This window comes from Ambystoma mexicanum, chromosome 5q, assembly GCF_040938575.1.
Source record: "Ambystoma mexicanum isolate Mex_15411 chromosome 5q, UKY_AmexF1_1, whole genome shotgun sequence".
NCBI lineage: Eukaryota > Metazoa > Chordata > Amphibia > Caudata > Ambystomatidae > Ambystoma > Ambystoma mexicanum.
Window position 1 is genome coordinate 1,392,812,211 of NC_090933.1, and position 25,197 is coordinate 1,392,837,407.

Genomic DNA, 25,197 nt, shown 5'->3' on the forward strand with positions numbered 1-25,197 from the left:
CTCGACCTCTCGCCCACCCCCCGCTCATGCCCCGTGTGTCTCTCCCTCCCGCCCACCCCCCGCTCATGCCCCGTGTGTCTCTCCCTCCCGCCCACCCCCCGCTCATGCCCCGTGTGTCTCTACCCGCGTGTCTCTCCCTCCCGCCCACCCCCCGCTCATGCCCCGTGTGTCTCTCCCTCCCGCCCACCCCCGCTCATGCCCCGTGTGTCTCTCCCTCCTGCCCACCCCCCGCTCATGCCCTGTGTGTCTCTCCCTCCCGCCCACCCCCCGCTCATGCCCCGTGTGTCTCTCCCTCCCGCCCACCCCCCGCTGATGCCCCGTGTGTCTCTCCCTCCCGCCCACCCCCCGCTCATGCCCCGTGTGTCTCTCCCTCCCCACCCACCCCCGCTCATGCCCCGTGTGTCTCTCCCTCCCGCCCATCCCCCGCTCATGCCACGTGTGTCTCTCCCTCCCGCCCACCCCCCGCTCACGCCCCGTGTGTCTCTCCCTCCCGCCCACCCCCCGCTCATGCCCCGTGTCTCTCTCCTGTTGCCCCCCACGCCCCGCTCATGCCCCGTGTCTGTCTCGTGTACCCCCCACCCCCCCGCTCATGCCCTGTGTCTCTCTTCTGTTGCTCCCACCCCCTGCTCATGCCCCGTGTCTGTCTCCTGTACCCCCTCCCACCCCCCGCTCATGCCCCATGTCTCTCTCCTGTTGCCCCCCACTACCCCGATCATGCCCCGTGTCTGTCTTCTGTACCCCCCACCCCCGGCTCATGCCCCGTGTCTGTCTCCTGTTCCCCCCACCCCCCGCTCATGCTCCATGTCTGTCTCCTCTTGCTCCCACCCATGCCCTGTGTCTGTCTCCTGTACCCCCCCACTCTGCGCTCATGCCCGTGTCTCTCTCCTGTTGCCCCCACACCCCCGCTCATGCCCCGTGTCTGTCTCCTGTTGCCCCCACCCCCTCGCTCATGCCCCGTGTCTGTCTTCTGTTCTCCCCACCCCCCGCTCATGCCCCGTGTCTGTCTCCTGTTCCTCCCACCCCCGCTCATGCCCTGTGTCTGGCTCTTGTTGCCCCCCACCCCCCGCTCATGCCCCGTGTCTGTCTCCTGTTCTCCCCACCCCCCGCTCATGCCCCGTGTCTGTCTCCCTCCCACCCACCCCCGCTCTTGCCCCGTGTGTCTGTCTCCCTCCCGCCCACCCCCGCTTTTGCCCCGTGTGTCTGTCTCCCTCCCGCCCACCCCCGCTCTTGCCCCGTGTGTCTGTCTCCCTCCCACCCACCCCCGCTCTTGCCCCGTGTGTCTGTCTCCATCCCGCCCACCCCCGCTCTTGCCCGGTGTGTATTTCCCCCTCCCGCCCACCCCCGCTCTTGCCCCTTGTGTCTTTCCCCCTCCCGCTCTTGCCCCGTGTGTCTTTCCCCCTCCCGTCCATGCCCCGTGTGTCTTGCCCCCTTCCGCCCACCCCCGCTCTTGCCCCCTCCCGGCCACCCCCGCTCTTGCCCCGTGTGTCTTTCCCCCTCCCGCCCACCCCCGCTCTTGCCCTGTGTGTCTTTCCCCCTCCCGCCCACCCCCGCTCTTGCCCCGTGTGTCTTTCCCCCTCCCGCCCACCCCCGCGCTTGCCCTGTGTGTCTTTCCCCCTCCCGCCCACCCCCGCTCTTGCCCCGTGTGTCTTTCCCCCTCTCGCCCACCCCCGCTCTTGCCCCGTGTGTCTTTCCCCCTTCCGCCCACCCCCGCTCTTGCCCCGTGTGTCTTTCCCCCTCCTGCCCACCCCCGCTCTTGCCCTGTGTGTCTTTCCCCCTCCCGCCCACCCCTGCACATGCCCGTGTGTCTTTCCCCCTCCCGCCCACCCCCGCTCTTGCCCCGTGTCTCTTTCCCCCTCGTGTCTTTCCCCCTCCCGCCCACCCCCGCTCTTGCCCCTTGTGTCTTTCACCCTCCCGCTCATGCCCCGTGTGTCTCGACCTCTCGCCCACCCCCCGCTCATGCCCCGTGTGTCTCTCCCTCCCGCCCACCCCCCGCTCATGCCCCGTGTGTCTCTCCCTCCCGCCCACCCCCCGCTCATGCCCCGTGTGTCTCTACCCGCGTGTCTCTCCCTCCCGCCCACCCCCCGCTCATGCCCCGTGTGTCTCTCCCTCCCGCCCACCCCAGCTCATGCCCCGTGTGTCTCTCCCTCCTGCCCACCCCCCGCTCATGCCCTGTGTGTCTCTCCCTCCCGCCCACCCCCCGCTCATGCCCCGTGTGTCTCTCCCTCCCGCCCACCCCCCGCTCATGCCCCGTGTGTCTCTCCCTCCCGCCCACCCCCCGCTCATGCCCCGTGTGTCTCTCCCTCCCCACCCACCCCCCGCTCATGCCCCGTGTGTCTCTCCCTCCCGCCCATCCCCCGCTCATGCCACGTGTGTCTCTCCCTCCCGCCCACCCCCCGCTCACGCCCCGTGTGTCTCTCCCTCCCGCCCACCCCCCGCTCATGCCCCGTGTCTGTCTCCTGTTCCCCCCACACGCTCATGCCAAGTGTCTCTCTCTTGTTGCCCCCCACCCCACCGCTCATGCCCCGTGTTTGTCTCCTGTTCTCCCCACCCCCTGCTCATGCCCCGTGTCTTTTTCCTGTTCCTCCCACCCCCCCGCTCATGCCCCGTGTCTGTCTCCTGTTGCCCCCCACCACCCCGCTCATGCCCGTGTGTTGTTCCCCCCACCCCCGCTCATGCCCCGTGTCTGTCTCTTGTTCCCCCCACCCCCCGCTCATTCCCCATGTCTGTCTCCTGTTGCCCCCACCCCCCGCTCATGCCCCGTGTCTGTCTCCTGTTGCCCCTCACCCCCCGCTCATGCCCCGTGTCTCTCCTGTTGCCCCCCACCCCCCGCTCATGCCCCGTGTCTGTCTCCTGTTGCCCCCCACCCCCCGCTCATGCCCCGTGTCTGTCTCCTGTTGCCCCTCACCCCCCGCTCATGCCCCGTGTCTGTCTCCTGTTGCCCCCCACCCCCCGCTCATGCCCAGTGTCTGTCTCCTGTTGCCCTCCACCCCCCGCTCCTGCCCCGTGTCTGTCTCTGTTGTTCCCCCCACCCCCCGCTCATGCCCCGTGTCTGTCTCCTGTTCCCCCCACCCCCCGCTCATGCCCCGTGTCTGTCTCCTGTACTACCCACTGCCCGCTCATGCCCCGTGTCTCTCTCCTGTTGCCCCCCACTACCCCGCTCATGCCCCGTGTCTGTCTTCTGTACCCCCCCACCCCCCGCTCATGCCCGTTTCTGTCTCCTGTTCCCCCCACCCCCCCGCTCATGCCCCATGTCTGTCTCCTCTTGCTCCCACCCATGCCCCGTGTCTGTCTCCTGTACCCCCCCACTCCGCGCTCATGCCCGTGTCTCTCTCCTGTTGCCCCCCACACCCCCGCTCATGCCCCGTGTCTGTCTCCTGTTGCCCCCCACCCCCTCGCTCATGCCCCGTGTCTGTCTCCTGTTCTCCCCACCCCCCGCTCATGCTCCGTGTCTGTCTCCTGTTGCCCCCACCCCCCGCTCATGCCCCCTGTCTGTCTCCTGTTGCCCCCACCCCCCGCTCATGCCCCGTGTCTGTCTCCTGTTGCCCCCCACCCCCCGCTCATGTTCTGTATCTGTCTCCTGTTGCCCCCCACCCCCGCTCATGCCCCGTGACTGTATCCTGTTCCCCCCACCCCCTGCTCATGCCCCGTGTCTGTGTCTCCTGTTCCCCCCACCCCCCGCTCATGCCCCGTGTCTCTCTCCTGTTGCCCCCCACCCATGCCCCATGTCTGTCTCCTGTACCCCCCCACCCCCGCTCTTGCCCCGTGTGTCTGTCTCCCTTCCGCCCACCCCGCTCTTGCCCCGTGTGTCTGTCTCCCTCCTGCCCACCCCCGCTCTTGCCCCGTGTGTCTGTCTCCCTCCCGCCCACCCCCGCTCTTGCCCCATGTGTCTGTCTCCCTCCCGCCCACCCACGCTCTTGCCCCGTGTGTCTGTCTGTCTCCCTCCCGCACACCCCCGCTCTTGCCCCGTGTGTCTGTCTCCCTCCCGCCCACCCCCGCTCTTGCCCCGTGTCTGTCTCCTGTTCTCCCCACCCCCCGCTCATGCCCCGTGTCTGTCTCCTGTTCCTCCCACCCCCGTTCATGCCCTGTGTCTGTCTCTTGTTGCCTCCAGCTCATGCCCCGTGTCTGTCTCCTGTTATCCCCACCCCTGCTCATGCTCCGTGTCTGTCTCCTGTTCCCCCCACCCCCCGCTCATGCCCCGTGTCTGTCTCCTGTTGCCCCCCACCCCCCGCTCATGCCCCGTGTCTGTCTCCTGTTGCCCCCACCCCCCGCTCATGCCCCGTTTCTGTCTCCTGTTGCCCCCCACCCCCCGCTCATGCCCTGTATCTGTCTCCTGTTGCCCCCCACCCCCGCTCATGCCCCGTGTCTGTCTCCTGTTCCCCCCACCCCCCGCTCATGCCCGTGTCTGTCTCCTGTTCCCCCCACCCCCGCTCATGCCCCGTGTCTCTCTCCTGTTGCCCCCCACCCCCCGCTCATGTCCCATGTCTGTCTCCTGTACCCCCCATCCCCGCTCTTGCCCCGTGTGTCTGTCTCCCTCCCGCCAACCCCTGCTCTTGCCCCGTGTGTCTGTCTCCCTCCTGCCCACCCCCGCTCTTGCCCCGTGTGTCTGTCTCCCTCCCGCCCACCCCCGCTCTTGCCCCATGTGTCTGTCTCCCTCCCGCCCACCCACGCTCTTGCCCCGTGTGTCTGTCTCCCTCCCGCCCACCCCCGCTCTTGCCCCGTGTGTCTGTCTCCCTCCCGCCCACCCCCGCTCTTGCCCCGTGTGTCTGTCTCCCTCCCGCCCACCCCCGCTCTTGCCCCGTGTGTCTGTCTCTCTCCCGCCCACCCCCGCTCTTGCCCCGTGTGTCTGTTTCCCCCCGCCCACCCCCGCTCTTGCCCCGTGACTTTTTCACCCTCCCGCCCACCCCCGCTCTTGCCCCGTGTCTTTTTCCCCCTCCCGCCCACCCCCGCTCTTGCCCTGTGTCTGTCTGTTGTTGCCCCTCACCCCCCGCTCATGCCCTGTGTCTGTCTCCTGTTGCCCTCCACCCCCCGCTCCTGCCCCGTGTCTGTCTCTGTTGTTCCCCCCACCCCCCGCTCATGCCCTGTGTCTGTCTTCTGTTCCCCCCACCCCCCGCTCATGCCCCGTGTCTCTCTCCTGTTGCTCCCCACCCCCCGCTCATGCCCCATGTCTGTCTCCTGTACCCCCCACTGCCCGCTCATGCCCTGTGTCTGCCTCCTGTTGCCCCCCCGCTCATGCCCCGTGTCTGTCTCCGGTTCCCCCCACCCGCTCATGTTCCGTGTCTCTCTCCTGTTGCCCCCCACCCCCTCGCTCATGCCCCGTGTCTGTCTCCTGTTCTCCCCACCCCCCGCTCATGCCCCGTGTCTGTCTCCTGTTCCTCCCACCCCCGCTCATGCCCTGTGTCTGTCTCTTGTTGCCCCCCACTCATGCCCCGTGTCTGTCTCCTGTTCTCCCCACCCCCCGCTCATGCTCCGTGTCTGTCTCCTGTTCCCCCCACCCCCGCTCATGCCCCGTGTCTGTCTCCTGTTGCCCCCACCCCCCGCTCATGCCCCGTGTCTGTCTCCTGTTGCCCCCCACCCCCCGCTCATGCCCTGTATCTGTCTCCTGTTGCCCCCCACCCCCGCTCATGCCCCGTGTCTGTCTCCTGCTCCCCCCACCCCCCGCTCATGCCCCGTGTCTGTCTCCTGTTCCCCCCACCCCCCGCTCATGCCCCGTGACTCTCTCCTGTTGCCCCCCACCCATGCCCCATGTCTGTCTCCTGTACCCCCCCACCCCCGCTCTTGCCCCGTGTGTCTGTCTCCCTCCCGCCCACCCCCGCTCTTGCCCCGTGTGTCTGTCTCCCTCCCGCCCACCCCCGCTCTTGCCCTGTGTGTCTGTCTCCCTCCCGCCCACCCCCGCTCTTGCCCCATGTGTCTGTCTCCCTCCCGCCCACCCACGCTCTTGCCCCGTGTGTCTGTCTCCCTCCCGCCCACCCCCGCTCTTGCCCCGTGTGTCTGTCTCCCTCCCGCCCACCCCCGCTCTTGCCCCGTGTCTGTCTCCTGTTCTCCCCACCCCCCGCTCATGCCCCGTGTCTGTCTCCTGTTCCTCCCACCCCCGCTCATGCCCTGTGTCTGTCTCTTGTTGCCCCCCGCTCATGCCCCGTGTCTGTCTCCTGTTCTCCCCACCCCCGCTCATGCTCCGTGTCTGTCTCCTGTTCCCCCCCACCCCCCGCTCATGCCCCGTGTCTGTCTCCTGTTGCCCCCCGCTCATGCCCTGTGTCTGTCTCCTGTTGCCCCCACCCCCCGCTCATGCCCCGTTTCTGTCTCCTGTTGCCCCCCACCCCCCGCTCATGCCCTGATTCTGTCTCCTGTTGCCCCCCACCCCCGCTTATGCCCCGTGTCTGTCTCCTGTTCCCCCCACCCCCCGCTCATGCCCCGTGTCTGTCTCCTGTTCCCCCCACCCCCCGCTCATGCCCCGTGTCTCTCTCCTGATGCCCCCCACCCCCCGCTCATGTCCCATGTCTGTCTCCTGTACCCCCCACCCCCGCTCTTGCCCCGTGTGTCTGTCTCCCTCCCGCCCACCCCCGCTCTTGCCCCGTGTGTCTGTCTCCCTCCCGCCCACCCCCGCTCTTGCCCCGTGTGTCTGTCTCCCTCCCGCCCACCCCCGCTCTTGCCCCATGTGTCTGTCTCCCTCCCGCCCACCCACGCTCTTGCCCCGTGTGTCTGTCTCCCTCCCGCCCACCCCCGCTCTTGCCCCGTGTGTCTGTCTCCCTCCCGCCCACCCCCGCTCTTGCCCCGTGTGCCTGTCTCCCTCCCGCCCACCCCCGCTCTTGCCCCGTGTGTCTGTCTCCCTCCCGCCCACCCCCGCTCTTGCCCCGTGTGTCTGTCGACCCCCCGCCCACCCCCGCTCTTGCCCCGTGACTTTTTCACCCTCCCGCCCACCCCCGCTCTTGCCTCGTGTCTTTTTCCCCCTCCCGCCCACCCCCGCTCTTGCCCCGTGTCTGTCTCCTGTTGCCCCTCACCACCCGCTCATGCCCTGTGTCTGTCTCCTGTTGCCCTTCACCCCCCGCTCCTGCCCCGTGTCTGTCTCTGTTGTTCCCCCCACCCCCTGCTCATGCCCTGTGTCTGTCTCCTGTTCCCCCCACCCCCGCTCATGCCCCATGTCTCTCTCCTGTTGCCCCCCACCCCCCGCTCATGCCCCATGTCTGTCTCCTGTACCCCCCACCGCCCGCTCATGCCCTGTGTCTGTCTCCTGTTGCCCCCCCGCTCATGCCCCGTGTATGTCTCCGGTTCCCCCCACCCGCTCATGTTCCGTGTCTCTCTCCTGTTGCCCCCCACCCCCCGCTCATGCCCCATGTCTGTCTCCTGTTGCCCCCCACCCCCCTCTCATGCCCCGTGTCTGTCTCCTGTTCTCCCCACCCCCCGCTCATGCTCCGTGTCTGTCTCCTGTTGTCCTCACCCCCCGCTCATGCCCCATGTCTGTCTTCTGTTGCCCCCCACCCCCCGCTCCTGCCCCGTGTCTCTCTCCTGTTGCCCCCCACCCCCGCTCATGCCCCATGTCTGTCTCTTTTGTTCCCCCCACCCCCCGCTCATGCCCTGTGTCTGTCTCCTGTTCCCCCCACCCCCCGCTCATACCCGTGTCTCTCTCCTGTTGCCCCCCACCCCCTGCTCATGCCCCGTGTCTGTCTCCTGTACCCCCCCACCCCCCGCTCATGCTCGTGTCTGTCTCCTGTACCCTCCCACCCCCCCCGCTCATGCCCCATGTCTGTCTCCTGTTGCCCCCCCTGCTCATGCCCCGTGTCTGTCTCCTGTTCCCCCCACCCGCTCATGTCCCGTGTCTCTCTCCTGTTGCCCCCCACCCCCCGCTCATGCCCCGTGTCTGTCTCCTGTACCCCCCCACCCCCCCGCTCATGCCCTGTGTCTCTCTTCTGTTGCCCCCACCCCCCCGCTCATGCCCCCTGTCTGTCTCCTGTACCCCCCACCCCCCGCTCATGCCCCATGTCTCTCTCCTGTTGCCCCCCACTACCCAGCTCATGCCCCGTGCCTGTCTTCTGTACCCCCCACCCCCCGCTCATGCCCCGTGTCTGTCTCCTTTTCCCCCCACCCCCGCTCATGCCCCGTGTCTGTCTCCTCTTGCTCCCACCCATGCCCCGTGTCTGTCTCCTGTTGCCCCCCACCCCCTGCTCATGCCCCGTGTCTGTCTCCTGTTGCCCCCCACCCCCCGCTCATGCCCCGTGTCTCCCTCGTGTTCCCCCCACCCCCTGCTCATGGCCCTTGTCTCTCTCCTTTCCTCCCCACCCCCGCTCATGTCCCGTATGTGCCCTGTACCCCCCCGCTCATGCCCTGTGTCTCCCTTGTGTTCCTCCCCACCCCCTGCTCATACCCCGTGTCTCCCTCATGTTCCTCCCCACCCGCTGCTCATGCCCCGTGTCTCTCTCGTGTTCACCCCACCACCGCTCATGCCCTGTGTTTCCTTCCTTTCCCCCCCACCCCCTGCTCATGCCCCGTTTGTACCCTGTTCCCTCTCACCCGCCGCTCATGCCCATGTGTCTCCCCTGTGCCCCCCCAACCCCGCTCATGCGCTGTTGTGTTCTTTATACACCCCGCCTTCCCTTTCCATGGTGGCCATCTTGGTAAAAGATTTTCCTTCCTACACCGAGACACCGCAGGCGTCCCGGCGTAGGAAGGAAAATCTTTTTGTTTTTTTTACCACCCGGCATTCCCACTTTGAGGATATAAGATGTTAGTGGTCTTCATCTATTGAAAAGGATGTTATGGTCACGTTGTACTAATAAAAACCTTTAAAATTTAGTTAAAATAAATGTTACAGGGACGTTATGGTTAAGTTGCACTAATAAAAACCTATGAAATTCAATGAAAAAACTTTGCTAAAGAGACGTTATGGTTAAGTTGCGCTACTAAAAACCTATGAAATTCAGGGAAAAAACTTTGTTAAAGGGACGTTATGGTAAAGTTGCGCTACTAAAAACCTATGAAATTCAGTGAAAAAACTTTGTCAAAGGAACGTTATGGTTCCAAGTAAAACCGAAAAACCCTTGAAATTCGCCAGTTATGGTAAGCTAAGCAACCATAACTCGCGCCACCACCGTGCACTGCTAAGAGTAACACCCAGGACATCAAACATGACATCCCAAATGTCATTGATGACATCACTGATGACATCACATGTCTGGCTCGCTCTTTTTTCTTTTGCTGACATATCTAGGCCACATGGTTTTCTTCAGTAACAGTCAGAAACTAAACATTTTATTTTATTTGTAGATGTATCCTTCAAGTAGGTTCTTACAGTAATTCTGTTAGTGTCCAGTCACATCATATGAAACATATACATACGGGAAGACACAAGCTTGAAAGACAGCAATCCTTTTTGTGCATAAAGATAATCAATAGACTTATGAGCACTTTCTGATAGTTCTGTTGTTTTTTTTATGGCTGTACTTTCCCTGTGGGTCCAATCACATCAAGTGATACATATACATAGGGTGAATAGCAGCTTTGAAACAGAGCAATCATTTATTTGCATGAAAATAATCAGTTAAGTTATGAATTGTTTCTGCTACTACTTGTGCTTTTTTGCTAACTTCACTTTCCCTGTATATACCCATATTGGTATGTGTTCTTGTGTCTTTGTGTTTTGTCTATAGTAATGTTTTATTAGCTACGTATTACATATTTCACAGTACACAAAAATCTATTAAGAAAACAATTATCATTTAATTATTCAACATATTAACATTACGAATATTATACCTTCATCTTGTACACTGCACACCATGTTATGTTTCTGTATCAGTAGCTTAGTATACTAGATAGAACTCCATAATAGAATGCTATTTATATCAATGCATCGTTCAATGCACTAATTAGGGTATGATATTTATTGCAATGATCCTTGACACTTGTTTCGCAACATTATAATAAGAATCTCTTGTACACACATTTCATGAAAAGTACATACACATGTGATGTCATCAGTGATGTCATCAATGACATTTGTGATGTCATCTTTGGACTTGTTCGCAGACAGCAGGGAAGGTGGGAGGGATATGGTGATGGAGTGCCTTTGCACAGCCTTTTCGGTAGAGAAAAGCCTTTAGCTGAGACAGAGACAGAGGGAGAATGATATGAATTTCGTTTGCTTTGCTAATTCTAATTGCAGTTTTACCATGCACTGCTATGCATGAATGCAATGTTTTATTGTTGCATCTGAGACCGACTTGCATATTTTCTTTTGTGTCATGTTTTCATTTTCTATCCATTTCTTAGTGGTTGGTTTGTGTGTGTGTCTCTAGCATAGCAGTAACACAATTTGCACCACCCCCTGAGGTAGATTTGCAGTTTCACAGTGGCAGCAGTGACTTTTGTCCACTTTATAGGTATTTTCATTTTAGCTTTACTGCGTTGACTGCATTTGGATACTGGTCAAACGTGGCTGTGCTATGAGATTTTTCGCCTGTTCTTTTGCATCTTGTTGTTTAGCCTTCTTCCTGGCCTCAGAGGTCAGAAAGATCCTTATAAGGACTACCAGTGCCGGGAAAGCAGAAGCTTTTGGTGGGCTACTGGAGGGCTTTGTGTGTTTGCTGGCAGGATGTGGGCTTGCTCTGTCTGACCCCAATCTACAAACTGGTTTCAGTGTGTCTGAGTGGTATGCATGAATGTTCCCGCCAGTGGTCCTGATTGGGCCACTGCTGGGGTGTGTGTGGGGGCTAGTCCTGCAATTGGCTAGTGGGAGTATCAGCTCTTACCTGGCTTTTAGGATATGAAGAGGACCCCTGCACCCATTCATCAGAGATCCTGGAAAAACCTGAAGGAGCCAAGTATCCTGTCCAGCTGTGAGACCTGTGAAGAAACCTGAGACCTGACTGAAGGAGGCCTGGCAACCAACTTTTGCTACTGTCCTGGAGGAGCCCTGTCTTGTTTGTGATCTTTAGTAGTCCTGAGAAGGTGCTACGACCATTGGAGTGGAGAGACCATCCATTCCCAATTGTTACGCTCACCTGTCATCCACGGGGATGCCACCCAGCTTGGTTGGTTGCTGATATCCTTCTCAGTGGTTCCCAGATGTAGTCTGCGGGGGAGGTTCCGCCTGAAAATACAGGAGGACTGTGTTCAAGACTGGCCGACCGAGGTAAGTATTCTCCCACCACCCCGTATGACTTCAGCCTCTCTGGGCCCTCTCCTCACCTTGTTGTAGAATTAGGGGTGCTCTCTGTCCTGCCTTCTTGGCAGGGGCGCGTTGTCTTTCATGGGCATGTGCGGTGCAGTTACTTCACTGACGCCGGCCCGTTTGATGTCTTTCAGATAGGTCTTATTTCTGTTTTTTCGTATTGTGTTGTTATTCCTGCATGCCTTTCTTTGTTTAATAATGTCTATTTTCTCCCTTAGATATGCAGAGCTTCAGCGTGGCGAGCTGGCTGAGTTGGGCCTCGCTGGTAAATGATGGCGCGTAATGAACGCTATGATGCGGTAAGTAAGCGCTATGCGCAGCGCTGCGATGTCTTGCATTTGCTAACCTGTTTTCCTTCTTTTCTCATAGGTCGTGGTGTGTGGAATTCCAGAGCGACGCCGGCCGAGAGGCGATCAGCCAGGTAAGCCTTTTGAGCAGTTCGTAGTTTTGCAATGTCTCTAATGCCTTCTAAAATGTTGTCTATTTCTTCCTCTTTCAGGTTTTTCGGTCTGGGAGGCATGCAGATCCAAAGGAAGCTGTTCACAGGAGCTGCGAGCGGATAAAGATGGAGATTGCAGGTAAAATGCTGCTGTTAACGATGTTCCTTTTGTCTCCCTGCAGGTTCTGCTTCTGCAAGGCTCGTGGGTATAGCTGGGCATGGTGAGCATCACGTTGCAGACTGCAAAGTAACGCGAAGCATGTTGTCTAGTTCGGGTGTGGTTTAAATAGCCTCAACTAAGTAGTCCAGGTAAAATAGTCCCTATGACACCACACCCAAAACATTATACCGCATAGCTTGGTTCCTAGGAGCCCAGCTATTTGGATGCCTCCGTGTTGGCTGAAAGCCTCAAATAAAGTAGTTCCCTGAACACATGTCTTTCACAGTGTATGAGCCTGGTGCCATAGGCACCAGGACTGGCCCCAAGAGGGCTTTGGAAGTGGATGCCAGGCCTTATTAGAGACCCGCGTCCTGATCCCACCTGGCCAATGGGCTTGCCAGTGGGGATCTGGGATGAGGGTCGTGACAGCACTCCCCCCAAGGCCCCTCCCAGGGTGTTCCTTCTGTCTGGCCCAGGTTTAGTTCCTATGAAACTTCCTGATTAGGTCTGGTGCGTGGATGTTGTCACTGGGCTCCCAGGATCTATCTTGGGGTCCAAATCCCTTCCAATCGACAAGATAATATAACTTGGACCTAGAGTATTTAGAGTCCAGGATATCTCTGACTTCGAATTCTGGTTCTCCATCAATAATTATAGATTTCGGTGGTGTCTCAATCCGTGTACCGGGTTGGTTTGGTTTTAAGAGGGACGCATGAAATACCGGGTGGATTTGTAGATTAGGTGGTGACTGTAGTTGTCGAAGCCAAAACCAGTTTTCTGTCCCTTCCTCCCTGTTGCTCCAGTCAAAGGTCCCACCCCTTCCCTTCACTTAAACCCAATACCAACCTCACTCAATATACTTAAAATACTGTACTAACAATGACCCACTTGGGGCCTTCACGCCTTACGAATAGAAATGTCACTACACTATACCACCACTAAAACAACAAATACTTCTATATCCAAGCCCACTAATTATGCATAACTCCTACTTGTTTACCTCTGTGTTCACAAAATATATGGTACCATCCTGACCCCTCACTCGGGAAGGCTCCCTATGCTCCCTAAACTCCTTTATTTTCCTTCTTTAATTCCTTTTAAAAAAACACAACAAATAAAAACACCCAAATCCTTTTTTCACCATGCAATCACACACTCCCTTCCTTCACTGCACAATCCCCTTCTCTCATGCACGTGCACCAAATCCCCTACTTGTTATCACTTGCAAGGGTATACTGACATATGCATGTTCACCCAAACTTCTCCGTCACAGGTGTCCAACAATGGCCTGCACTCTCTTTGGCCACTTGGAAGCGTTTGACGGCACGGGGGTCGCTGGGATCACGTCACAGTTACCAAATGAAGGCACGCCCCTGCATACAATCCCCTAGGGAAAAAGGCCCAAGTCACTGCATGCAAGGATAACAAGTATTTATTTCTACAAAATACAAATGCATCAGATCAGCAAAGAACTCTGCTGCTGTTGAACGTTCTACCAAATTGGGGATGTGCAGTAAGTTATAAAGGACACCTGGCGTCATCACTGTTGTCATGTATACAGTAAAAACCTGCAAGGCTGGCTGGAGTGACCCTATATAGGGGCAGCCCACTCCATAGGGGATACTAGGCCATTTGTCCCAGTCTTCTTGGCTGTCTCCATCCACGTGGGTGCTACTGGGCTCGTCATCCGTGACAAAACAGGCCTAACAAGCAATTACTTATTTCACAATGCTGTGCTGTTAGTGTAATGGTACACCTGGATAACATAGAGATGGGCCAAGGGGGAGAGCCAAGGTTACCAACCTGCATACTTCACTCGCTCCCAGATGCGCCAGCTGCCTCCAAGGTTCTCCACCCTCCCGTCTGAGCTATAATTTCATCCCTCCCTGGCACCTCGCAGCACCAATCACGTGACCGGATTGTGAAGGCAAGATAGCCTTGCTTTCTGATCTTTCTGATTGATCGGGGGACTTACAGCTTTAGTGCTGGTGGTCTGGGTCTGGCTGGTGCCGTGGTATGTGGGGGTCTTGCGATCCAGCATTGCAGGGCTGCAACTGTAACATGTGGGGTTTTGGCAGTGAGGGGTCATGCTATCTGTATCATGAAATGGTAACTGCCAGGATGTGCTCAGCCCCCTCCTCGTGGCATTGGAGAGAACATTTTTCCCAGGGCGCAAAGGCCAACAGCCTCTGAGGCAATAGCAGGCTTGTAACTTGCAAAAGTTTACTCGTGGTGGGGGTTATATTTACGTGGGCCATGCAAATCTCTTACTAACACATTTGGTGTCTTTCGCCGCACTTAGGCTGACTATTCAAAACATTTCTGGAAATAACCAAGATGGCGTCTACACTCGACTCCGCTATTGCTCCTAGTACATGAACTACGCAATTGTACCCTCTCTTGCGTATACCCCCCTCTCGCCCCTGCTACCTTGCTGTGCGGTTTACAGTTTATTTATCATTCCGAATAGCTTAGGGAAGTGGGACGACCCCCTCTCTCCCTCCCAACACAACCAACATAACTGCTTCTGACTCAGTCCTATAAGATGTCACTTCTTGCGATGTTCTTTTGGCCAAAGGTCATGTGGCATAACTTCCTGTGATGTCACTTGGTGGCGGCGGGTCAAACTACGTGACATCACTTCCTGTAATGCCATCAGGGTGTGAAAGTTCGTGTGATGTCACTTTCACTACCCTTGGCATTTTGGTGAAATGATGTTCATGTAATGAAGCCAAGCCCCAATGAGCTTCAGCACTATGGAGTAGAAGACTTGCCGGCGTCGGGTTATCGTGAAAGACTGGTCTTGAGAAGGGGTAGGAGGTGAATGTGACAGGAACATGCAGTGGCACGTGTCACTGGCACATGCCATGCTGCCATACTCGGCTCCTACTCCTAATGGAGAAGGGGTAGGGGCCGAATGTGGCAGGGACATGCAGTGGCACGTGTCACTGGCACATGCCATACTCGGCTCCTACTCCTAATGGAGAAGGGGTAGGGGCCGAATGTGGCAGGGACATGCAGTGGCACGTGTCACTGGCACATGCCATACTCGGCTCCTACTCCTAATGGAGAAGGGGTAGGGGCCGAAAGTGGCAGGGACATGCAGTGGCACGTGTCACTGGCACATGCCATACTCGGCTCCTACTCCTAATGGAGAAGGGGTAGGGGCCGAATGTGGCAGGGACATGCAGTGGCACGTGTCACTGGCACATGCCATACTCGGCTCCTACTCCTAATGGAGAAGGGGTAGGGGCCGAATGTGGCAGGGACATGCAGTGGAACGTGTCACTGGCACATGCCATACTCGGCTCCTACTCCTAATGGAGAAGGGGTAGGAGGCGAATGTGGCAGGGACATGCAGTGGCACGTGTCACTGGCACATGCCATACTCGGCTCCTACTCCTAATGGAGAAGGGGTAGGGGCCGAATGTGGCAGGGACATGCAGTGGCACGTGTCACTGGCACATGCCATACTCGGCTCCTACTCCTAATGGAGAAGGGGTAGGGGCCGAATGTGACAGGAACATGCAGTGGCACGTGTCACTGGCACATGCCATGTCATACTCGGCTCCTACTCCTAATGGAGAAGGGGTAGGGGCCGAATGTGGCAGGGACATGCAGTGGCACGTGTCACTGGCACATGTCATACTCGGCTCCTACTCCTAATGGAGAAGGGGTAGGAGCCGAATGTGGCAGGGACATGCAGTGGCACGTGTCACTGGCACATGCCATACTCGGCTCCTACTCCTAATGGAGATGGGGTAGGGGCCGAATGTGACAGTAACATGCAGTGGCACGTGTCACTGGCACATGCCATGCCATACTCGGCTCCTACTCCTAATGGAGAATGGAGAAGGGGTAGGGGCCGAATGTGGCAGGGACATGCAGTGGCACGTGTCACTGGCACATGCCATACTCGGCTCCTACTCCTAATGGAGAAGGGGTAGGGGCCGAATGTGGCAGGGACATGCAGTGGCACGTGTCACTGGCACATGCCATACTCGGCTCCTACTCCTAATGGAGAAGGGGTAGGGGCCGAAAGTGGCAGGGACATGCAGTGGCACGTGTCACTGGCACATGCCATACTCGGCTCCTACTCCTAATGGAGAAGGGGTAGGGGCCGAATGTGGCAGGGACATGCAGTGGCACGTGTCACTGGCACATGCCATACTCGGTTCCTACTCCTAATGGAGAAGGGGTAGGGGCCGAATGTGGCAGGGACATGCAGTGGCACGTGTCACTGGCACATGTCATACTCGGCTCCTACTCCTAATGGAGAAGGGGTAGGAGCCGAATGTGGCAGGGACATGCAGTGGCACGTGTCACTGGCACATGCCATACTCGGCTCCTACTCCTAATGGAGATGGGGTAGGGGCCGAATGTGACAGTAACATGCAGTGGCACGTGTCACTGGCACATGCCATGCCATACTCGGCTCCTACTCCTAATGGAGAAGGGGTAGGGGCCGAATGTGACAGGGACATGCAGTGGCACGTGTCACTGGCACATGCCATACTTGGCTCCTACTCCTAATGGAGAAGGGGTAGGGGCCGAATGTGGCAGGAACATGCAGTGGAACGTGTCACTGGCACATGCCATACTCGGCTCCTACTCCTAATGGAGAAGGGGTAGGAGGCGAATGTGGCAGGGACATGCAGTGGCACGTGTCACTGGCACATGCCATACTCGGCTCCTACTCCTAATGGAGAAGGGGTAGGGGCCGAATGTGACAGGGACATGCAGTGGCACGTGTCACTGGCACATGCCATACTCGGCTCCTACTCCTAATGAAGAAGGGGTAGGAGGCGAATGTGGCAGTGCCATGCAGTGGCACGTGTCACTCGCACATGGCACATGCCATGCTCGGCTCCTGCTCCTACTGCTGGCCTTGGCAGTCGGCTGCGGTATCTCGTGGTTTCCAGGAGACGTCCCTTGTGGGAGCTGCACGGAAGCCTGGGTTTCACTTTCAGGTCTGGGTCCTGTATAAAGTCTGTGTGTGAGAGAGCCCTGGACCCGAGATCATCACACGGGAAGGAGTGCAGTGGAGGAGGAAGGGGAGACTTCACAGAGGAGGACGCGGAGACAGCCTGAAACCTCCACAAAGAGACCTAGCCTTTACAGAAGGACAGGGGAGTCGGTCAGTACCATGCCATGTACTTCATGTTCTCTACAGTCTAATCCTTATCCTTACCATTGCGCATTCTGTGCATGATTGCAATGAACAGCCGCTGCAGAACAGGGGGGGTGGAGACCGGCGGGGGGTGTCGCAGGCCAGCGCCCCTCGCAGGCTAACAGCGCTGCCCTCAAGGGCCTGCAGCGGTGCCTCAGACTGTGTGCAGATGGGGGTGGAGGGTCTGCACGTGGGGTGCCGACGGGGGGCGGGGGGGCTCCATGATAAGACGGAGGAGAATGATTATAAAGCCACGCTGACATTGCAACAATCAGACATAGAAACGCCATCAAGTTTACAACATGCGTTATACAGGTAATCTCAGGCCCCCCCTGTCCCCCACGCACGCACGCACGCACGCACACACACGCACTCTAGATATCTCTCACACCCACACTCAATCACCCCCCTCCCACGCTATATTATACATGTGTCCAGTAGCATAAACGAAAGTGCAACCACCTGAAATGTGAGGGTTCTCTGGATAGTGCTCCATCTCGCCCTAATCTGAACATGAATGCTGGTATTAATTATTATATCTTCTTCTGCAATCACGAGTATCAATAGCAACCGACTTATTCAGTAACTGTGTGCGCCATATTACAGAAACGTTGCATCGTAGCACTAGACATTTTCATCAGTGCACTGCAGCACCAGGGCAGCGTTTGCCGCAGTCTTGATTCTGCGGTATGGATGAAACATTCATTAAATGAAAGTAATAGTAAATTAACACTTCTCTAGGTGCAAAAAATGTAATCAAACAATATATTGGGCCTCATTACGACCCTGGCGGAGTGGGTTTACGCCAGCGGTATTCGCGGCGGACCCGTCCGCCCTACTACGAGTTCCCGTAGCGCCATGGAGCGTTTTCCGCCTGGTTTTTCCGGGCGGAGAAATCCATGGCGCTACGGGACCTTGTTGTTAATTACACCACCGTAATTTACGGTGGCGTAATTAACGCCTTCCCCACTCCCATTATACCCTATGGGGCAAAAATGGGAATGGGGAAGGGTAAAATGGGGAATGGGGATTTACCGCCCCGCCAAGGTCGGAATGGGGCGGTAAATCCGCCAACCCCCATGGCGGTATCGGCAGCTTTCCGCCGTGCTCCATGGTGCATATTGCGCCACGATCTCCGCCAGGGTCGTAATGAGGGCCATTGTCAGTACTAAATGGCCCAATTGATAATGTCACTTGCGTCAATCAACATCATGCTTTAAGCTCAAGAGAAGTGCCATCCCATAGTTAACAAGGGACCGAGGGGATCACCCCCAACTCTGTGTCCTCGCACTCATCTGGTGTAGATTTTGAGGGGGGAGGTATCGGTATCTCTGTTACCGCCCTCATCATCGCTAGTAGAGGATTGGAGCTCTCCTTCCTCCTGTGCCCCTCTGATGGTATTAAGCCAAATTCTTCATCAGCGTTTTCTATGGTATTGTGAAAAACTGTTGTCATCTGGTGGAGACTAACGCGACGGGGAGAATGGGTCTGGTTGCCAAGACACTTGGACAATGAAATAATGATATAGCATAATCCCATCACCCTCATTGGCTACCACCTACAGAATGTGCTAATCCCTCTCTACAGTCCCTTGGCCAATTGGCCAGATCTATGCTACCCCCATTTCCCTAGACACGTGCACCCCTACATTGTCACTCCCAAACCCAGGTATATTATTGGTGGGTTGTTATCAATGGGTTCATAAATTTGGGACAATTACGTGATGTGCACCCTTCTGTTCCAGATACCATCAAAGTTCCTTGGCAAAGCCATCCCTGCTGTTGATGAGACAATAGGCTTCCTCTTTAACCCAGATGTCATGGCACACACCAGCGGCACCCATGATCTTGGTACTGGCATCACCTGTGCTGCTTCTCTCCCTAATCACAAGACGTTGCAGACACGGCTCCCCTTTATCTCGCCCCAACCCCAGGTGCCCAGGAATGATGGGAACAGGGCACTGCTCTTGAGTCTGAATTTCAAGGATGCTTGCTTAAGTTGTGTGTCTTAGTCTAATTCATATGGGGTGCCCATCTCGCGGTGAGGGCAGTTTTCTAAATCTTTTCCTGGTATCTCAGGGCCTTGTGCCCTATTCTCATGAATTTGTCCTTTAAAGAGCACGGCCCTTCCTGCTCTTTTACCAACTAACATTCTATTCCTATTACGTTCAGGCGCTGCAGCTGGATACCATTAGTACGTATATGCACACCATGGGTGCCTCTGATCTCGGCTTCTCTCCTGGGGTCCGGGAAAGGGGATTCATTTGTTGACCTGAACTGCCAGAGCTGCAGCTCCACACCAAGGCCTGTGTTCCCTTCTGTTCATCGTGGGCTTAGGCTGCCACATCAAAATGGCGACACTTTGGCCAAGTCAATACACCGACCTCACTTCTACCACACTGCCTTGATGACTCCAGTTTCCACTTATTTCAATCCTTCCCACACATTACGCTATCCTACGTTACTACATCAACGAAACACAGGGCCTATAATACTGCCCTATCTGTGACCTCTGCAATCACAACATTGATTCATTTATTGGTCTCTCTGTGTTGCTAAATGCGAGTATCTAATATGTGTCCGACCAAACTAAGACAATGTATATGCTGCCCGCAGGCACAACATTCACTCTGATCCCATTCTGTTTCCCTCTGAAAGGATTTCCTCACACTGAACCTCTTTGTCTGGCTGGGACGCTGTACGTACTGCCCAACAACACAACAAGGAGAAATTGAATATTGGAAGCCCAAGATAAAGCATCTCATACCTTTGGGGTTGCTTTATCTGATGAGTAGCAATATTTACATGTTGCACGAGACATGGCTTATGAAGACTTTTAATTTTGATGGCTATTTATGTTTGAATATGCTTGCACTTAAGGATACAAGGGGTAGGCCACGCTGTGGTACGATGATAGATATTATGAACACGATTTCAACCACCCAAATAGACATTGGTAAAGTGAAGGAAAACAGCCTGGTGGTGCAATTTCATGAATATGACTCTTTTGATGGTGATGGGATTTTTTGATAAATATATATGTGATCCACTGGGGGTGGGGAGAGAAAACTAGTTATCATAATGGCACTCGCAGAGTTCATTACCGAATGGAACTTTAACAGCCCACTAGTAGCAATTATAATTGGAGGCGACTTTCAGGCCCAATGCAATATGGCTGCTGAGTTTCATGAAGTTTCATTACAAGTAGGGCGGTAAGGGTTAACGGTCACTGGTAACGAGACCGGTGCCGTTAAACCCTTACCGCCCTTCTACGAGTTCCCTTTGCGGGTCCTTCATTAACGCCTGCTTTTAGCAGGCGTTAAAGATGGGACCCGCAAAGGGACTCCGGGGTCAATAACGGTCCCGCAATTTGCGGTACCGTTATTGCCGCCTTCCCCCTTCCCATTGAGCCCTATGTGGCTCAAATGGGAATGGGGAATGGCCCTGGTGAATGGGGAATTACCGGTCCCTCCGACCTCGGAATGGACCGGTAAATACTCCATTCACCAGGCCGGAGTTTGGACGAGTTCGGAGGCAGCCATGCCGCAAATAGCGGCGTGGTTTCCTCCGAACTCGGAATGAGGTCCAATATGTCTCTAACAGGGGAGTTGACAATGAGGATTCAGGTGATGCATGGTATGAAATGGTTGCATTTTATGCAAACATTTGGTCTTGAATACCTTATGCCTGCTGATATAGATATATTAGCAGCTCAGTTTGATAGACTACATGTTTGCGAGTCGGGAATGAATGGCGTAATAAATGCTGGTAATTCCGGCACTGGCATTTATTTCCAGACCGGCCAAACACAGGTCTGCTGGTTGGGGTCACGGATCTCTCGGCAGACCTGATCTACTGGTAGATCAGGGCCCCACTGGTGCCTGAAACTCTGGCACAGTTACTAACGGTGCAGGTGATTCAGTAAATCCCATCCCATGGAGTCTTCTGGGAATCCATGGGAATGGAAATTTACCGTCACTCTGCCGCCTGTAATATCCCAGTAATAGCAGGAGATCGGGCTGTGGAGACGGTAAGGCAGGTTTGCTGATATCCCGCCGGTAAAACCGGCAGGATACCGGCAAACCTGTAATCAGCCCTTATAGCTATGTGGGAGGTGGTCCGAAACTTGATACAAGCACCTTTGCATTAATAGACAACTCGCATAGCACTCAAACAATTTCAGTTGAACGCTAGGGGAAATAGTATTGCGTGAAGGGAAAACCGTAGCTGCTTTGAAAAACAGTTTACTAACAGATGGAATAATGCTGGAAATAGCTTCAATAAAGGAAGTTGAGCAAATGGCCAGCCTCCTAAGGACGTATGCAAGTAAAATATGGCCGAAGTACAGGACGAATGAGTTATAAGCCTGTCTATGGAGTCTACAGAAAAGAGATTGGCCCTCATTAGGACCCTGGCGGAGAGGGTTTTACGCCGGCGTAGTGCATGGCGTACCTCTCCGCCTGACTACGAGTTCCCGTAGCGCCATGGTGAATTTTTACGCCTGCTTTTTGCAGGCGGAAAAATCCATGGCGCTACGGGACTTGTTGTTAATTACGCCACCGTAAATTACGGTGGCGTAATTAACGCCTTCCCCACTCCCATTATACCCTATGGGGCAAAAATGGGAATGGGGAAGGGTAAATGGGGATTGGGGATTTACCGCTCCGCCAAGGTCGGCATGGGGCGGTAAGTCCGCCAACCACCATGGCGGAGTTGGCAGCTTAGCGCCATGGACCATGGGGCAAATTGCACCATGGTCCTCCGCCAGGGTCCTAATGAGGGCCATTGTAAATAGAAAACGAGAGAAGAACAAGAACACTAGAAGGTTAAGAGCTCTGGTAAAAAGTGGTCCCTGTCAGCAGGAGAGAGTGCATTACTGATAGGCAAAATATGTACCAAATGTAAACATTGGGTGCGAGCTTATCGGAAACTGGGGAGGAACGCTAGATGGCAACCGATCCACAACCTCATAAGAAACGATGACAGCAAAAGCTTTTGGCGGGAAATAAAAAGTATCATCCAGCCCAGTAAGAGTGAGCATGATTTGATAAACCCCATGGGCAAGGCAGATTGGGATCACTATGTCAGAGAGTTGTGTGGTGAGCAAGCTGTGTGCGGTGCACCCATAAACTCGACCGTTAAGAACTATGGTGGTAAAAGGATGTTACCTGAGGGAGTCATAATTGAGGCTTTTAAGAGGATGAAAGATTCTGGAGCCCCTAACCTCTAACAAGGTGATAAGGAAAGAGCCGGAGCATTTGACACACATTTTGTATCACATGTTTGAGAGGATTGGGAGTGAAACATCCCTAGCACGTGAAGAGCCACTATTAGTGACTGGTGCCATCCAGCAAACCATGGGCCTCTAACTGCACTGGATGCCCCAGACAATCTATTCTGCACTCTGTTATTGAGTAAACGTAGGAAGTGGGTAGAATGCCAACAGCTATCAACGTTACACTACACAAGGTTTAGTAAATAAGCGGGTAGATACCATAAATCATGGGCAATTCAATATGTGATCTTCAGTACCCTACAACAGGGGAATATGGGCGTGCACATGGCCTTCGTCGACTTTTCCAAAGCCTTTTATGCTGTGGATAGGAACAGGCTTCAGAGAAAGTTCATGGGGTGGGCACTGATGAGGATTATTATACTTGATACAGCAAGGTTATATTCATACATCATTGGCTGAGTGTATTAATCCGGAGGGGTATACAACTGACTAGAAAAGCGCAGGAAATGGACTTAAGCAAGGTTGCCTGCTTGCACCTATGTAGAACCATGCCTTACTATGCATCATATCTATCCCTCACCCTCATCCCAACTTTGTTTCTCCCTACCATTACTAAATGTTCTATCATACTCATCCTTTGCCTCTCTGACAGGCAACGCGCTTCAACGCTATAAACTATGGCAGGAGTCGCTATTCAAATACAAGATAACATACCTGGGTATATCATTATACCAGACTGTTGTTTATTCATTCTGGCAAAAAGGAGCTCAGGTACAAGCTATTCAGTTATCAGTGGGCGCTGCAGATCAGTATCACTCACATATGGTGCCGTTTGATTAATTTCAAATTATAATACTGATCATCTGTTGGCTGCTTCAGTTCAGATTACACTGTTCACTGACCATAGGTGTGTTTTGCAGTTGGTAGCCGTCATGTGCTGTTGTGCAAGGCTATGTGTGGTTTGTTGTGGTATAGAGGTAAGGCTGTGTTTGGTGCAGTGTTTGATAGGTGTATGCAGAAGGATGAGTTTTTTAGTAGGGTTGGTTAGTGGCAGTACCCTAGCCTACACCCTCTGTTTTGATTGACTGTGGCTCATATCGCTTCCTCTGTCCTATTTTCTGGTGTGTTACTCTTACCACGTCTATGTTGTGTGCAGAGCAGTGGGTCCTCAATGGGCTATTACGTGGCAGTATCTTTTCTACTCCCAGTGTTCTGGCTAAGTGCTGCCTGTATCTCTTCCTCTTAGTATATGTTGGTCTGCATCAATAACCACTGGAGGGGGCAGGGGGTGTTTTCATCTAAAAAATAAATTTAGGGAAATAGTTATTCAAATAGTTATTAAAAAGGTTTCATATGCACACAGTGCAAGATATATTCAAGGGGTGAACATTTTTTTGTTCTTCATCTCATATTACACTTAGTATGCCAGTAATGATGACAAACCACAACATGGAGGAGGCACCTCGATAACCCGGGTGGTGTCCTCCTCATGTCCTCTCCCTCCTCGGGACGAAGGGGAGATGCCCGCAAGGAAACGCGGCAAAAGCAAAGGAAAGCCTGAGAAGGGCAACAATGGAAAGGGGAGGGGCTATCCCTTTATAACGGGCTGCCTTCTCACTGCAGGCAGCATCCAGCCCTAGCAGTGGGACGCCCGCCCGCCATCCAGGAAGAGGACTTCGTTTTAGCTAGAAGGGAAAGGTGACCCTATAAAGGAGCACTACATTGTTATGGCCATGAAGGGTTGGGCCAAGCAAGGAATGCCTAAGAGCGACGAAAGAAGGCCCATAGACATAGTCAAGCTTCAAAAAATAGCAGCATGCTTTGAATTAGTGTGCCACGGTGTGCAGTCATAATGTCGACTGCAAAAAGTCGAAAACAAAAATGTCGGAAAAAAAAATTTCGAAAAAAAACGAATGTGTTTTTTTTTATTTGTATGTTATTTTGGGTTTAGCTATAAGAAAGTAAACGGGGGGTTGAGGGAGAACCCCCCCATTAAAAAAAAAAAAAAAAAAAAACATTTGACCTTTTTTTTCAACATTATTGTTTTCAACTTTTTTGTTTTTGACATTTTGACTATAAACCGTGTGCCACAGGGAATGTGAAGTAGCACTGTTTAAAGCAGCCTTCACCCTGGCATTTTTTGGAGCCTTCAGGGTGAGTGAACTGGTACCAGAAAATAAGGATGCCAAAGGGAGGGGGTTTCTACTGTTCCAAGATGTGCATTGTTCAGGTGAACAGCTGGCGTTATGGGTGAGGAGATCAAAAACTGACCAGGAAGGCAAAGGGTGCACAGTGACCCTCCAACCCATCTCTGACAGTGCAGTGTGTCCAGTCAGAGCAGTGGCAAGCTTCCTTAGGCTGCGACCTCCCTCGGGAGGGGAGGCTCCGCTGCTCATTCACCACGATGGGGCAGCTCTAAGCCGCTTCCAATTCAAAAAGGTTATGGAGCTGGCTCTGGAAAAAATTGGGGAGACAAGGGGAGTGTTCGGGACACACTCGTTTCGGATTGGGACAGCCGCAGCCATGGGCATGGGGGAAGAAGCATTCAAGCAGATTGGCAGATGGAGGTCTGGGTGTTTTAAGAGGTATATCAGGCCTGAAAAAGTATAAGTTGACATGCCACTTTGTCTCCCCACCAGCAGCAGCCCGGAGGAAAAGGAGATCGGCATGGGTAGTAGGACACTCATTTGTGTCAAGGGCAGGGGCAAGCTGGACGGCGGAACAGGAAGAATTGACAGACAGCGAATTTCGAATTGAGTGGCACGGGGTGCCGGGGATAAAATGGGCGCAGATTACTGGGTAAACAGCAAAAGCCGGACATATTGGTCATACACTTGGGAGGTAACGACCTGACAACCCTCGGAAGGGGGGCTCTAATGCGGGAAATGATGGCCTCTCTACAGGAGCTGGCAATTCAATTGGGAGAAACAGAAATCATATGGTCAGAGATAATCCCAAGGCCAGAATGGTGGGGCGCGGATAACCATGCAGCGTGGAGAGGTCCAGACGAAAGCTAAATGGTGCAATGGCAA

At 55.0% G+C, this 25,197-nt stretch overlaps 1 protein-coding gene across 1 annotated transcript in view; it reads left to right on the plus strand.

The window, feature by feature from the left end:
* LOC138498455 (uncharacterized) overlaps positions 1-25,197 on the plus strand; it is a 403,932-nt gene that overhangs the window by 325,323 nt on the left and 53,412 nt on the right. The window contains exons 9-10 of the mRNA XM_069622206.1: positions 10,474-10,639; positions 11,531-11,582. Of these exons, the coding sequence (XP_069478307.1) occupies positions 10,474-10,639; positions 11,531-11,582 (218 nt within the window). The remainder of the gene's footprint in view (positions 1-10,473; positions 10,640-11,530; positions 11,583-25,197) is intronic.